This window comes from Poecilia formosa, unplaced genomic scaffold, assembly GCF_000485575.1.
Source record: "Poecilia formosa unplaced genomic scaffold, Poecilia_formosa-5.1.2 Scaffold206, whole genome shotgun sequence".
Lineage (NCBI taxonomy): Eukaryota > Metazoa > Chordata > Actinopteri > Cyprinodontiformes > Poeciliidae > Poecilia > Poecilia formosa.
Genome location: NW_006800145.1, coordinates 727,116 through 741,864, shown reverse-complemented (window position 1 = coordinate 741,864; position 14,749 = coordinate 727,116). Strand labels below are relative to the sequence as shown.

Sequence of the window (14,749 nt, the reverse complement as noted above, 5' to 3'; positions counted from 1 at the left end):
GAGTAACTAATTTCTGAATACTTTAACTGTATTAGTCCTAAGGTGAAGGCTTCAGAAATTTTCGCTGTGACAATGAGAAGCAGGACTCGGTGTGAATTTCAGATGCATGGTCCAATTATGTGTACACAGCACACATAATTCAGATGAAACACAATAATCAAAAAAGGATTGGATTCAGTTTTGGGTGAGTTTTAGTCTGTTCCACCTCGTATGAATCTAGGTCGTAACGTGTTTTCTACTTTTCATGCATCCAGAGTAGTCAGCTGAACGTTTTTGAGATTTTCTTTTCACTAAATAAGCACTAGGGTTTGGCTAAAATGGCCATGGGAAAAGCTAGTGGTCTAGATTTATAATGGATGTATCAACTACACCAAAAGCTCTGAATAAAATCCCCAAGATTAATCGCTTAGTTCAACATCCAGTGCAACATGTTCTACATTTGAAGATACGTTCTACTTAATTCTGTCTTTTAAACATTCAATTATAAAGCAGGTCTGAAAGCGTAAAATATCAGATGAAGGATTTGAGCACATTGACATGAGACAAATTCCCTCATTATTACGGCAAACAAAGGGGTCACGTGTAAGGCTTCCACCGGGTCTTTAATTAAATACTGAAATACCAACCAAGTCCAATCAACATTCATATATGAATTTACATAACATATAAATCACACCAGCATATGGCATTGTGCAGACTATGTACACATGAATACATTTACAAATATGCCATTCTGCTCATCAGTCAATGTCAGTAACAAATACATTTCATATAACAAAGCACAATGCAAAGAAAATGTTCAACTGTGAGTGCTCAAAATCCTTTGCCCCTTCTTTTTTTTTTTAAACACTTCAGGTAGTTGGTCTGCAGGGGGCGTCAGACAAAAGTAGGGATGGGGATGGTGCTGAACAAGAGAATCAGTTTGCAAAAAGAAAAAAGAAAAAGAGGAAGCCTGGTGTTCTTCCAAGATATGCAGAAGTATCTACCATAACAAGTTATGTCAAAAACCAGGAATATTCACAAGCTTTTTTTTTTTTTAAGAATACTGAGCTTGTTCTTACAGGGCATGAATATTTAGCCCACAATCGCATACAGGGGAGTGAGATTTTCCATGTTTATTCAATGGTGATAGAGGAGGCTGAAGTGGTAGAGCAAGATTTTCCGGGGGTAAACTGTAGAAGAAGAACCATAAGGTCTGCTTTCAAAATCACTCAATTGTAAAACTATTTCTAATGGCAGACAAAACATTTTACAGAACAGTGCGGTGCATTCCAGGTATTATATGTTTAATGTTCACAACAACCATGAAATCATGTATTTCTCCAAGAAAACAATGAGAACCGAAAAGCCACCTGACTGCACTTGTCATGTCAGTAGGTGCTGTAGATGTTTTGTAACCTTGAAACTACACATGAAACAGTATTCTCAAAAACATTTCATAAAAGTTGGGTGTTTTTTAGTGTTTTGTTTAAATGGGGGGTTGGTCCATATGAGCACTTGTGGACAATCAGTATCTCACTTGCAGGATACAACACAGAGACCTCAGTTTGGAGAACTTATTGGAGTCAGAGAGCAACTCAGAACTCAGTAAACTCAAATAAAGGTGGATTTTTTTCACCAACTATTGGATTGGATTTTTTTAACAGTGGTTCTTTGTTCATTGTTACTGATTTTGCATCAGTCAGTTTTTGTTTTGTTTTTTTACATTGAAGACTCTCCACACCTAGTACCAAGAGCACAACTCTTTTAAAACATCACACACAACTAAGTGATCCAAAAGCAATGCAAAGTGCCTGCAACAGATCATTCACCTGAACTACAAAAAATATTTTTAGGTGAAAATATTTAATAAAAACTGAACTGTCCCTTTAACTTACTTGTTTCCAATTGGTAAAGGACCAGAAGGGCTTCTAATCAATAAATAAACAATTTGTGAAATACTTTTATATGTGACAGTTTTTAGGAAACCGCAATAAATACGTGAAAGAAAAAAAAAACTATGTATTACCATTTAAAGAATATACATTATAATTAAATGTAGAGATAATTAACACTTTAATTAATGTGTGAAAATCATGTCCTATTTCATACTCCATTATCTATTTATTATTTAATATTTATTGTGCTGCTGCCCATCATCACACGTAATAGGCACAACATCCAAACTGTATATTAATCCCTGTTTGTACAGCAGCGTTAGCTCTGCTCTCTGACTTTAATGAGTTACAGTCAATTCGTCATGTGTTGCAAAACACACCTTTAAAACAAATACATAAATGTTGAAACATGTCTATCCTTTTTAGCATAAGGTGAGTAAAAATTTGAATTATTTCCACATTTAATGTACTGAAAAAAATATTGAGTTAAATATCCTTAAATATGCATTTATTTGCATTAATTACACTATAATTAATATGTTAATCCCATTTCTATAACTGATCACTTATATAAATATTTGACACCTCAGTTATGCATTCAAATATTATGTAGTACTGTAGATAAAAGAAAAATAATAATTATCCGCAGAGAAGTAAATTTTCACCAAAATCTGAAATCTTAAGATCAATTTCACAAATTTACAAGAAAAAAACTTTAGGTTTTAAATTGCAAGACAAAGGGAACACTTCTTCATAAAATGGGCACAAATTTCCAACAACAAAGCAAAGATATTTTCTGATAATATAAAGCCAGAAATTTGAAAGCAACAGAAGACAGAGAACTTTACTGACATTATAAAGTCAGACATCTGTGACAAGAAGTGAAGGGAGTCATCTGAGGCTTAAGTGGTAAATTTAGGAGAAGCACAGTGTGGGTAGATCTGGGCTCTTTTCCTCTTTCAGAAAGACATCTCCTGAGTGTAGACCTGACATAAACACTTCAGATATTATTCAAAATGCACATCTCAGACAATGAGGGGGGGGGAAAGCGACAACATGGCTGCATCAGGTCTGAATCTGGGAGATGTCATTCTGATGCAGGAAAAGAACCCAGATCTACCGCTTAAATTGTCCAGATGTGCAGCTCTTGACTTTATAATCTCAGAAAACTTCTGAGATATTTCTGATAAAAAAAATAAAAAAATCTAACAAATTTCTGACTTTAGTTTTAATGTTTAAATTTCGGCATCAATCACATAGAATGTAATTTCTTTTGCAAAGTGAAGACATTTCAAAGTCTTTATCCAAGTAAATATGTAAATTAATCTAAGAAATTCTGAAATTGTTTTGGCGGAAATTTACAGCTTTGTTGTATTGAAGTTTGGCACTGTGACCTTCGATGTTAACTCTGGAGCTACATCCATTTAGAAAAATCCAATTTTAAAATCCAATTTTGGCAAATTGAACTTCTTCTAAAAACAAACCCAGCACCAACTCTAATATTGTTCTCTATCAAAAACAGGAACTGCATTTCTGGTTGTGTGTTTCACAAGCAAGTGAATCAAAACATATCGACTGTGTTTACAATATTTGGATAAAACAAAAATGCAAAGCAAAGGAACAGATTTCTCTTTAGAAAAAACAAATGAATCTTCCTGGTGTGGCTGGAGCCTGCCAGAGCCAATATGAGATGCAATACATTTCCATAATACATCAGGACATGCACAGTTCAGAGAACTGAAATTGTGGGGTGAGACGACCGGAGAGTGCTGCCAAAAATATCCCCGCGAGATTTGACTAAGTTCTTCTTGTTCACGGAGAGATGAATAGGGAAAAACCTCCTGTAACACTAAACTGTGTGCATAATTTTTTGATACCACTCACAGTAGGGCTGGGGGATGAGAAGGACAAAGTAAGGATCAGAGCAGAATAAGGAGGTGTCGTCACAGCAGAGTCTCTTCTCTTTAGGATGGTTTTTCCTCTCGTTGTCCTTTTTGTCTGCCCTTCACCGTTCTTTCAGTCAGAGTCTCCTTAGATTGTGCTCCTCTGTGCAGGAGCCTTTCCTCAAGGTAATATCATCCACAGCCATCTCCCCACTTCTGCCTCTCCCACGTTCCCCTTTCAAGATAACCTGTTGAACAGCAGGAAACAGGTATTTCTACGATGAAAAGGTCATCATGCTCTGATTATTGATAAAAGAGGTCATTAAAGCTTTTACAGTACCTATAATGTCATATGCTAAATTTAAAGGGCACATTTTATCCTATTATAGAGCCATGAAAAAAGTATTAATCTTTAAAATGTGCAGCATAAATCCCAATCAGTCCAACTGATCATTTTAAGGCAGTCGACCAATTTAAAACGCGTTTCTAACCCAAAATGAGCCTTCAGAAAAAGGTCTTTCCAGAACGTTGTGAGAACAGACTTTGGTGATGGGTGTGACTACCAGTCGTTTTAAGAAGAAAACAGTTTTCCTCTCAAACGTGAATATGCCAAACCTATGGTCGCTCATTCCTGGGCAGCACAGAATAGACTCGTGGATGCATTCTTATTACTCCCCCCAGATTCTGCCAACCAACGGAGGGTAAAGATTGCTAAGGAATCTGAAGAGAACATCATTCATCTTACCTACTAAATAGTGTCTTTTTAAAACACAATGCTGACGAGAGCCAAAGCAGAAATTAAAATCTCTTCCAGACTGCTGACGCAAATTCATGGTTATTTAAAAAAAAAAATTGTTGGTTAAAAGCAGTTATTCACTGCTATCCACAAATTGTTTTTCAATCCCTGGACAAAGCGCTGCTCCGTTATGTCCCCAAATTACTGCTTTCACCCAACATCTTTCCTGACTCTCTCCGCCTTACTGGACACATTGCTGAAGAGGCTGAACACTTTGTTCTTACTATGCTTTTGAACATTTTGTTACGTCAATTCTGACCAATCAGAGAGCACCTGGACTTGCTTAGGACACATTTTGGAACATATCCTAAAGAAAAAGAAGACATCCTTGAAGTCACCTGTGTGATTCTGATTGGAAAAGTTGTTGCTGTTCCCACCTTCTTTGATTTTGGCGAAACCATTCCTACACCATTCTTACGTAACTTACAGTTTGGTTCCCGCTTGCCATGTTGTCACTTTATTTTTTTCATGTTTTTTTCCATATATATTTCTAAAAACATATTTCTCAAACACAATTTAGAAGAACAGATGTAAAAAGAATGATGATTTCTCTTCCAAACTAGATTATCGAGCGGGGAATTTGTATAATTTTACTTACACTTTCCAGGCCAGTACCCCATAAAGTGATCTGGGTGTGCCGCCAGCCATTGCCCCCCGTTCGGCCCCACACTGCAGGACTGTACTGCTTTCCCTTTTTCACAAACACTTGAAGCATTCCCACATGGTGGCCTGCCAGCTTGTGCCGGAATGACAGGCACAAATTGCCGTCATTCCATGGCGGGGTGAGAGGAAGTACTAGCCGGGCCCCTCGTCCCGTCCTCTTGTTTCCCGTTTCAGGGATCGTGAGATACCATCCACCTGTGGCGAGCAAAAGAATGACGTAAATAAATAAACGCCAACTGCCATAAATGGCCGTGTGCAATGGGAAATGGTCATGTTTAATTGGATCTAACACACTGTGCATGTCATAATTTAGAAATTGCGCTTTAGTATAATGTGGGTTTAATTGTACAAAGAGAAAAAGATGTAATTAAACAAATGTTTCTAAATCTAAAAGTATTTATTGAGGTTGCAATACAAGTATGTAGTGTCAGCTATTAAAAGAGCTACTGAAGCTGGATAAAAATGAAGGTCCTATGGTAATAAAATAAGACTATACTCTATACTTTATTACATATATTAACTAAATATGTATTGGTATTGGGAGTCCCCAGCAAAAGTTCAACTCCTGATATCTGCTTTAGTTCTTCTGTCTGAGGTAAAGAAATACGTTACAGGATGAATAATCAAAGAGTAAAATCAAAAAGCAGGAAACATGCCATGACCTAAATCACTGAAGCAAATAGTCACACATGAAAACGGTTAAAAATCTGCAGAAGCAAGATGAGAATTTCTTATGGTCTCTTAGCTGTATGTTGAGTCAGACAGTCTGCATAATTTAGAAAAATCATAAAGTCATGCCTGATTTAAGCAACTCAATGTAAAAAATATATGTATATTTCTCTGTACTGTGGGTGTTAAGTTCTTCAACTTGGACTATCGCACAACTTTTTGCTTTTCATTTAACAATTACCTTTGAATTGTTCAGAATACTCTTTATCTTTTGAGTTTTGCTGTTTTTGCAAACAAAAACTCCACAAAATAATTTCACACTTTGATCTGAAACTGAACTATTCCGTTGCCAGGCCAATTAGAGATTCATTTTATTAATGTATGCATCAGAGCAATTTAAATTTAAAGTGCTTCTGGCTTAAAGCTGATAAATGCTGATGTATGTGTATTTTCGCTTCTCTGGCAGAGCCACTTTACGGCTATTGTTAATTTCTGAAGTTGTAGTAAGTATCTGTTGAGGATTTCTGCATAAGTTATAAGTTCCATCAAAGTCAAAACTATTCATCTGAGAGTGATGTTTGCCTGTGGGGGTCAAAAGGAAGGAGGCAGATAAAAAAAAAATACTCCTTCATGCATGACAACATCAAGAAAATAGCATTTATAGTAGAGACATTGTGTAAACAAGGGAAATGGCCCTGAAGTATTTTAATTCTACATCAGTAAACAAGCTGATACTCACTGAAATGTTGCATCTTATTTACTTAAGGTCAGCACTTATCTAGTGATATATAATTTGGTGAAAACACCCAGCTAGCTTCTTTAACTAACTGGACAAACAAGATGTAGATACTTAAGAGAAACCTAGAAGAGATAATGTGCTCTTTAGACTTGTGTCCTCTCAACATAATTTACCATGTCTTTCCTTGTCTAATTTTATATTTATATTTGATAAAGCCTAAGGCGTCAGTGATAGACCATGCAATCCAATTATCATCTAAATTTCTTTGTGGAGCAAAGCACTAATCTTCAGAGGACAAATGACTTCCCTTAAGTCATTCTCATCTTGACCTGTAATTAAGCAGGACTAAACAGATTTTCCTTTCAATACGCTCATGTGCATGCATGCCAAGCCTTTCTAAAATCCATGTATAAACAAATTATAAACAAACATTAGTCCTTAAGTAGGGGAACTTTATAGGATTGACTCCACTCTTCAATTACCTGTTGGATCAGGCGTCGTCTCCCAGTGCAGGTCTCCGTCTTTGTCGCTGATCCAACCGCAAAGACCGTCATCAAAGGAGCAGCTCAAATACCCCGAGTCTGAGAAACAGAACCGATTGTAAATGTCTGATTTCATGCCGTGTGCCTTCGACATCAACAGGAAAGAAAGCCGAACCTCTGGTGTGGTGAAAATTAAGTGATGCCTTCAGAAAAAGAAAAAAAACAAAAAAAAACCTCTCTATCTCAAACTGAAATTCATTAAATAAAGGAATTCTAGAGCAAAGATTCACAAGTGAGCCAAAATTATGTGTTATCTAAATCCAGATCAGATGGAAGGGAATACAGTCATACTTAATAAATTAAAATATGTGTTCTGATTAGGCTCATTTCTGATATCGAAGGCTCCTTCTGAAAATACATTTTCAGCATGCATTATACTTTCGAGTCATCAAGCTCATATCTATGAGTAAAAATATATTTTTTATTGGTCTCATGTAATATTCTAATCTGAAATGTCACTTGGCTGTAAAAAGAAAAATCTTCATTTTTTAATGTAAAAATAGGTTTAAACAATTTAATATTCACAGCTTTCACAAGATCTACATATTAATTTTGATATGACTGAAAAAATGTGGATCAAAGAATAAACTATCTATAAAAGAATAGGAAGTGAGGAGAAAGATGGTAAAATACTATGAATCCAAAGCAACACCAAACCGAATCCTCAGACCATTTAATCCATATTTTTCCCTTGGTATTAATAAATCACATCAAGCTCACATGACTTCACATAAGCTCACTAATGATATTGGGCACAATTGTGCATCGAGTCTTGCTTGATGCAGAGGCCTGGAGCAGAAAACTAATGTGCTCCCAATCAATTCATCACCGAAGCAGCGAGACGAGCAGAGTGTGAGAAGCAGAACATTTTGGCAGTGTCTCGTCGGCAGTGAGCCATCGCTTAAGCGACACGTCCAGATGCCAGGTGTCACCTCCTATTAAAACACACCTGGTCCCTATATTAACTTCACCTTGGCAAGAAAAACTCCAGGAGTTTGTTTCAGTTACACTTTGTCCCAAAGCTCGCATTTGCCATTTTCTGAACCCTATGTGGTTTGTCATACATGTCATGCTTACCTGGGTCATCCTTGGCTTCATCTGCTGTATTGCCGAGCTCAATGTCAAAGTCTGTGTCCAGAACAGTGTTGTGACCGTTGTTCCTAGGGACTGAGGAAAGAGGCATGGGTTTAGATAAAGGATTAACAAAGGTATTATATTGATTCAATGTGCTCTGCTTGGAGATGTTGTATGACTTTGCTACGTTACACATAAAAGTACTTTACAGGGAAAAATCAATGTCAAAGTTGAAAAACAACAGGTGGCAAAGTAGCTTCTTCAAAATTCTTCAGGTGATGCAGACTGCTATGGCTGGAGTTCTTACAGGAGATGTTACACGGAGCCACGCGTCTCATTTCATCATCACTCGTCTGGCTTTCTATGAAAATCAAAACTGAGTGAAGGACACTTCTGACTGCAGACGAAGTCCTCAACAGCCTATTTTTACCCATTGCCTACTATCCTACAAGAGCACTTTATCCCCCAGATGCAGGCTTTCTTGTCAACCCTGGAAAAGTCAAAGCAAGAGTAGGAGACTTTTAGTTTCCAGGCTCCTTTACTCTGGAATTAGCTTCCTTCTTTTTGGTAAGGAACACTGGAACTCCAAGCATTTTATTCTATTTATTTATTTACTTTTCAAAGAAGCTGTAAGCCTATCATGGTATTTATTTCCTCATTAGTAATGCATACTTCATAAAAAATGTCTTCAGCTTACATTTTGGCTTGTTTTATGTGCCTTTTATTTACTGTTCTTAACTTTAATCGATTTATATTATTATTTTGCATTTCCTTGCTTTGGGAATTAGTCTTTTTTATAAACCCTTTATCTTAAAATTGCTACTAAGGCTTGATAAAGAAAGAATGTTTTGTTTTCTTTCCTGCTGTCTGCTTTATCTCAAGGTTTTGCTTGTTCAGTGCTTTGAGTTTCATTTGTGGTTGAAGGTGCTTTATAAATAAAGATGAATTCAATTGAATGGAGTAAATCTCATGTGGTCATGATTCCTGCAAAATGAGACATGACCTCCTCTCAGTTAGCCGTGATCAGGGGAAAAAGTCTTTCTCCACCTTGATAACAGAGAGAGCGAGAAGGCAGGTTTTCAGAAACACCTCTGTTATGAGCTCTTCTAAGGTGAAGCAGATTGAGATGAGGCGGATTTGCTCGTCTGCAGGGAGTTCAGTTCGGTAAAAGAAGCCTGTAAAAGATCTTCTCTCTGGGAATCATGGTCAGAATGTTGACTCCGTTCTTTCACCATTACTCCTTCTTTCACTCCCATAGCTCTCATGGTGAAAGTCAGGTTGTGTCTTTTGTGTTATGTTGTTTTTCTACGACACACAGGGACAACGTAGCCTCCATCTTTCCCCACTAAGGTCAAACTGCACGAGGCTAAGCTGTTATGAAAGGTCAACCATCTTTTGGTCTTCTGCAGCAAGACAGAAGTTTTTTTTTTTATAGATAGGAAAAATGTATAAATTTGAGAGAATTTAAAATCTAAATGTTAAGAATATCAAATGATCAAAAGTCATCTATGAATTGATTGTGTAATATTGAACTAATCCTTCAAATTCTTGAGCATGTTCCCTGAATCAGTCTGTCGTCTTGTAGGTTCATGACCACCTGGCAGAGTGCACAAGTCGGTCAACCGAAGAAATCTGAGAGTGGGAGAGGTCATGCATACACCAGGCTCTCCAGCAATCCTCGGCATCCCGTTCTATCTCTGTCTGTGTGTGCCTGTGTGTGTGTGTGTGTCTAGGTTTCAGTGTCAAGATAAAGCACCCTTTTCTAATCTTGTACACAGAGTGGATGTAAAGCACACTGAAGAGATCGGACGAGAAAATTGCATTATATTCTCTCCTACAGTATTTCTTTTTGATTTTTTTGAGAAAGAAAATCTGATTAAAACACTTTGCTAATCACAAGTAATTGATAACTTAAAATGCAAAGGTTTGTTTGGATATTTTTCCTCTAAGCTTCTGCTTACAAGTGGGAAGGACCAAGATTCAGGCCTGTGTGACCAAGAGGGACTGTAGCAGTGAAGAAGCTCTGTTAAATTAGGCAGGGCATGGCTGTTTAAAACCTTAAAGTTGCATATCTCAGAGACCAAATCTCTCCAGTTAGAAAAAAATATTCAAACGTATTGAACTATTTGCAATTCCTTAAATTTAGTCAAAATAAACCGACCCTTATGTTGGTTGCAGATGGCACAACATACAAGTGAGAAAGCACTTCACTGACTTCCTGTTTGTTACAGGACAGATTTTGCAAGGCTTCACCAACGTCTCAGATCAGGAAATGGGCTGACCGTGCATCGACAGTACTCTCACCCCATTCTGTGGGACTATGCAGCCACGTATATTTGCATGTAGAGGTTCATGTTGTATACGTTTTTGGTTTACTTTAATGTCATTGTGTAGGACTTGCATAAATTGTGCTTAAATAAAATTTGTTTAGATAAATAAAACGGCATTGGTGCTATAAAACGCTGGTTTATTTTATGTTTGACTGTTTTCATCTTTCCACAGAGTCCAAACTTTTGAAAAGGGATTTGATGTTAGGATCCCATTTGCTTTTTCTAAATGCAGACCAAAGATTTTCAGCTGAACAGATGCAAAATAGTCAACTTTAATTAAAGCTTGCATCCCTAAAAGACTGTTTTTATGGAGCTTAAATAATCAGTTGCTTTTAGTCAAATGGAGGGGACTTATTTCCTTTTCTTTTTTTTCAGAACACAGAGAGTGTTAAAAGGGTTTTAATTGTCACACAGGACTGAGGATTTCTTATCCTGTGGGGGGTTTTGCACTTTCAAAAAAAGGCACATTTGGGAAATTTACTTGTTTGCATTTTGGTTGAGAGCTTTGATGCTAATCATGTGTCTGTGCATATAGAAACTGCAGTGGGAAAATAAAAATAAAAAAGGAACAAGGGATAAGAAAAAAGGAGAAAAGTAAATACATTTTTCAACGAAAAACCTGTCATAAAATATAGAATGTACAGAGATAAAAGAAAGGATTGAATATGTTGACTATTTTCTCGAGGGAAAATATTATTTCTTACTGGGTTATTTACAAGACATTGGGCTTTTGACATGAAAGTCACACTAGATGATGGTAACAAACCAAGCAATAAAACCAAATAAGTTCTTAAATTATGTGTAATTAAAATGAAGTGCAAGACAGGAACATATTAAACACAAGAGAATAATCCACAACAGGGCATAAAGAATCAAGAAATCAGGCAAAATCTGTGTAAAATGTATTTTTAAAGTAATCATGCAGTATATCCTGTACAAAACAACATCAGCTGGTTTAGTCCTAACTGATGGCCTAAGAAGAGGTTTGTCTTTAGGCATCACACGAGAAGCAGCCTGTCATGTGGCTGTACATTTACGAATGTGGGAACCATAATCCAGAAATGAAGAGAATACCAAAAACCAGTCACGTCCAGAAGTTACTTGTGGAATTTCTGACAGAAGAGTCAAAAAATAATCAGAGGAGTCGTCCAAAAGCCAAGGAACATTGGCTGAAAAACCTGGGATGAACAAGAACAGTGGTTTTAAAGAGAACACCAATTAATGCACTTAACCACCTCTAAGCAGGCTCCTGGCACACTGCTAAAAAAAACTATGATGGAGTTTCTTTAAAGTTTGCTGCAGGACATTTGAAAAAGCCTTAAAAATACTGGGAGACGATAATCTTGTCAGATGAGGCCAGTATTGAAACTCTTTGTGACCAGCTGGACGTACCATGTTTGTAAGGGGAATGGTGTCGCATGAAACCCCAAAAATATCAAACCATCAGTAAAATTTGGCAGTCGAAACATCAGCTGCGTATAAAACATTTTTCATGGAAAATAGGACAGAAACATGAATTTATGTATTGTTTTGTGACTTAGTATATCTCAAAAATCACTAATATGGAGATGTTGACGGCACACGTCCAAATAAAAACACTCTCATTCATCATTCAGCGTACACAAGTGCATTTGCGCATCCTGTTCTCCTGAAAACACTTGTTGACTTGCACAAAGAGAGGCACTCGTTTCATTTCTGATTTCTGATGAATTATTTGAATAATTACTCTGTGCTATGTCCCCTCCCTTCCCATTTTCTATTCATCATATCATCTACAGGAAGCTCTGCTTTCTTGAATTACTCTGCTGGGGTGAAAACTATTAGACTTGATGTCTTCCTCAAGCTGTGCGGACAGGTGCTAATGCAATCTTCTTTCCCTATTCGGTTTTCTAATTATGAGGTGCCATCTGGCAAGACGAATGGCAACCAGAGTGTCTAATCCCTTTTTTTTGTATTGAACTGTTTCATCTCAGCAGAAAACCGGTGTAACATCTGGGTTTTAAGCAAACTACTCTTTATATAAGCGAGAAACGTTGAGTTAATCCATTATTTTATCATGGTTTATTCAAATTATTTTGTTATATGTGTTGTCAAGAAAACCCGAGATCATCCCACTTCCCCATGCGAGAGATTTTAGTTTAACAGTAACAATAAATGAAGATACCTTCGAAATTAATCAAATAAGTAACAACTTGACCCAACAATAGACTCAAACTTCAATAAAATCAATCTGGTTGTGTGTGTTGTTTTTGTCTCCTGGAAACGTTGCTTTAATTCTACTTCCTTTTTCTATCTAATCATAAGAAATCGTAGTTTTTAGAAAGAGCGTCATAAAACAGGAACGAAACGAACAGGAGAGCAGCGATGATCAATGCCTTATTTGGAAACAGATTGTTGAATAACTTAAAACTTTTAAAAGAAAAAGTTGTGCAGGCAACTGATGTAGGAGGACCGTTGAGCAACCCTGGGTCATAAGGACAGGCGATTCACAGGAAGAAGGGTGGAACATCTGGATGAAGTTCATCAGAAACCATTTATAACATATGTAATAATATATATAGAAAATGGCACTATGTGCGTGGAAAATACATAATACCGTCCCTATAAGATGCATATGTACAGTCCTTCAAGAAGGTCGCATGCCTTAGATGTCTTATTTTTGTGCAACATTAACGGCTCATGACAACACAATCATTTCTCAATAATTGCAACTGGCAGTGATACCTAAAGAAAGAAAATGTGTTAGTTCATTGTTTGTCTAAATAAGAGCTTTGGTCTAAATTTCACTAAAACTTGGGAGTTTATTTATGTTTAGACAGTAACTGTCAAAACCACTGCTGAACCCTTTGAACTTTTTTTCTTTTTACCTTTTCTAACACAAACATCAATGTATTTTATTCCGATGTTAGACGATAAAATCAACTTGATATATTGCATGACTGTGGAATGTGGAAACTGGTGCAGTTTCCAAAATATTTGAATCATGAAAATCTGAAAACTGTGCAGTGTATTTGGATTCAGTACCCTGAGAACAACACTGTCGAATAACCTTTTGTTCTTTTTACAGGAGCGGGTGTTGTTTACAGGGTGAAGTGCAGTGTTACTTTTCCACCATGCTTAGAGTTGGACATTTAAGACAGAAAGTTAAATTGTGGTCACATTTGATCAGATCACCGTTTTTGTACATGTTTTCTGTGTACTCTGTGTGGCAAACGTGACTTTCAATGGCTGTTTTTCATTAATATGCTAGGGAGGATGAATACTTTTACTTAATTTATGTTTTTGGAGAACTTTATAGCAGGACCCATTCTAAAACAACGCAATTCGCATCTACTTAAACATTTGAAAGGCGAAGACATTTTTAGAGTAAGATTTGATTTCAACCTCTTTCTGTGTCATTTAAAACTACTTAGATAAATTATTTTAATTACAAATGTCGAGTAAAAATGAAGAAGGTCAATGTACTTTTAATGAAATAAGTCTCAATGAATCATGTTGTGCTGTACCCACAATGTGGCACATAGGTAAGCCAGAAATAACATCATTTTAAGATGAAAATGTTTCCTGAACTGTGCAATTAGGAAGACTGATTACAAATTACAAACAATGGAAGCTGGTCCTACGAAAACAGAAAAAATAGTAGTGAGTAATATTTCTCTTTGTATGACATCCTAAAATATTTTTGTCAAATAAAGATATTCATAAAATATTAAACATTATGTGTAGATTACGGAGTATAAAATAAATTATGGAGCATCTGTAGGAAAAGGTGAAACCTTTACAAACACCCTGTAATCACTGCTTTTGAAAGTGTTCATTGCCTCTTCTTCCACTAAGAAATGATCAATCAAACTCATCAACACCTTTATGTTGATGAAGTTGATATATATATAACCTTTGATTCGGTTTATTTCTTTAGACTTCGCACATAATAAACAATGATAAAACTTGATTTGTCACACAATTTGCTTTTAAGGAGTTAGACCATGGGTGTTAAACTCATTTACATTTTGGGCCATATCAACGTCCCAAATGTCCTAAAAGTACCAGTCAAATGAAATAATTGAAAATCTTCTCACATTGATGCAATTTGGCAGCATAAAGATAAAGACTGCTTTGAATTGATTGATAGAAAAAATATTTAAGCAAACAACTGTACCATCACCACCATCGTCA

General features: G+C 36.4%; 1 protein-coding gene across 4 annotated transcripts in view; it reads right to left on the bottom strand.

Moving 5' to 3' along the window:
• Window positions 1-583: 583 nt before the first annotated feature.
• npnta (nephronectin a) overlaps window positions 584-14,749 on the bottom strand; it is a 60,438-nt gene continuing 46,272 nt past the window's right edge. For all 4 annotated transcript variants that reach the window (XM_016679276.1, XM_007567283.2, XM_007567284.2 and 1 more), the window contains 4 exons: window positions 8,247-8,336; window positions 7,110-7,208; window positions 5,155-5,414; window positions 584-4,008 (listed from right to left, as the gene is read on the bottom strand). In XM_016679276.1, coding sequence (XP_016534762.1) covers window positions 3,898-4,008; window positions 5,155-5,414; window positions 7,110-7,208; window positions 8,247-8,336 — 560 coding nt within the window. In that variant the 3' untranslated portion in view covers window positions 584-3,897. The remainder of the gene's footprint in view (window positions 4,009-5,154; window positions 5,415-7,109; window positions 7,209-8,246; window positions 8,337-14,749) is intronic.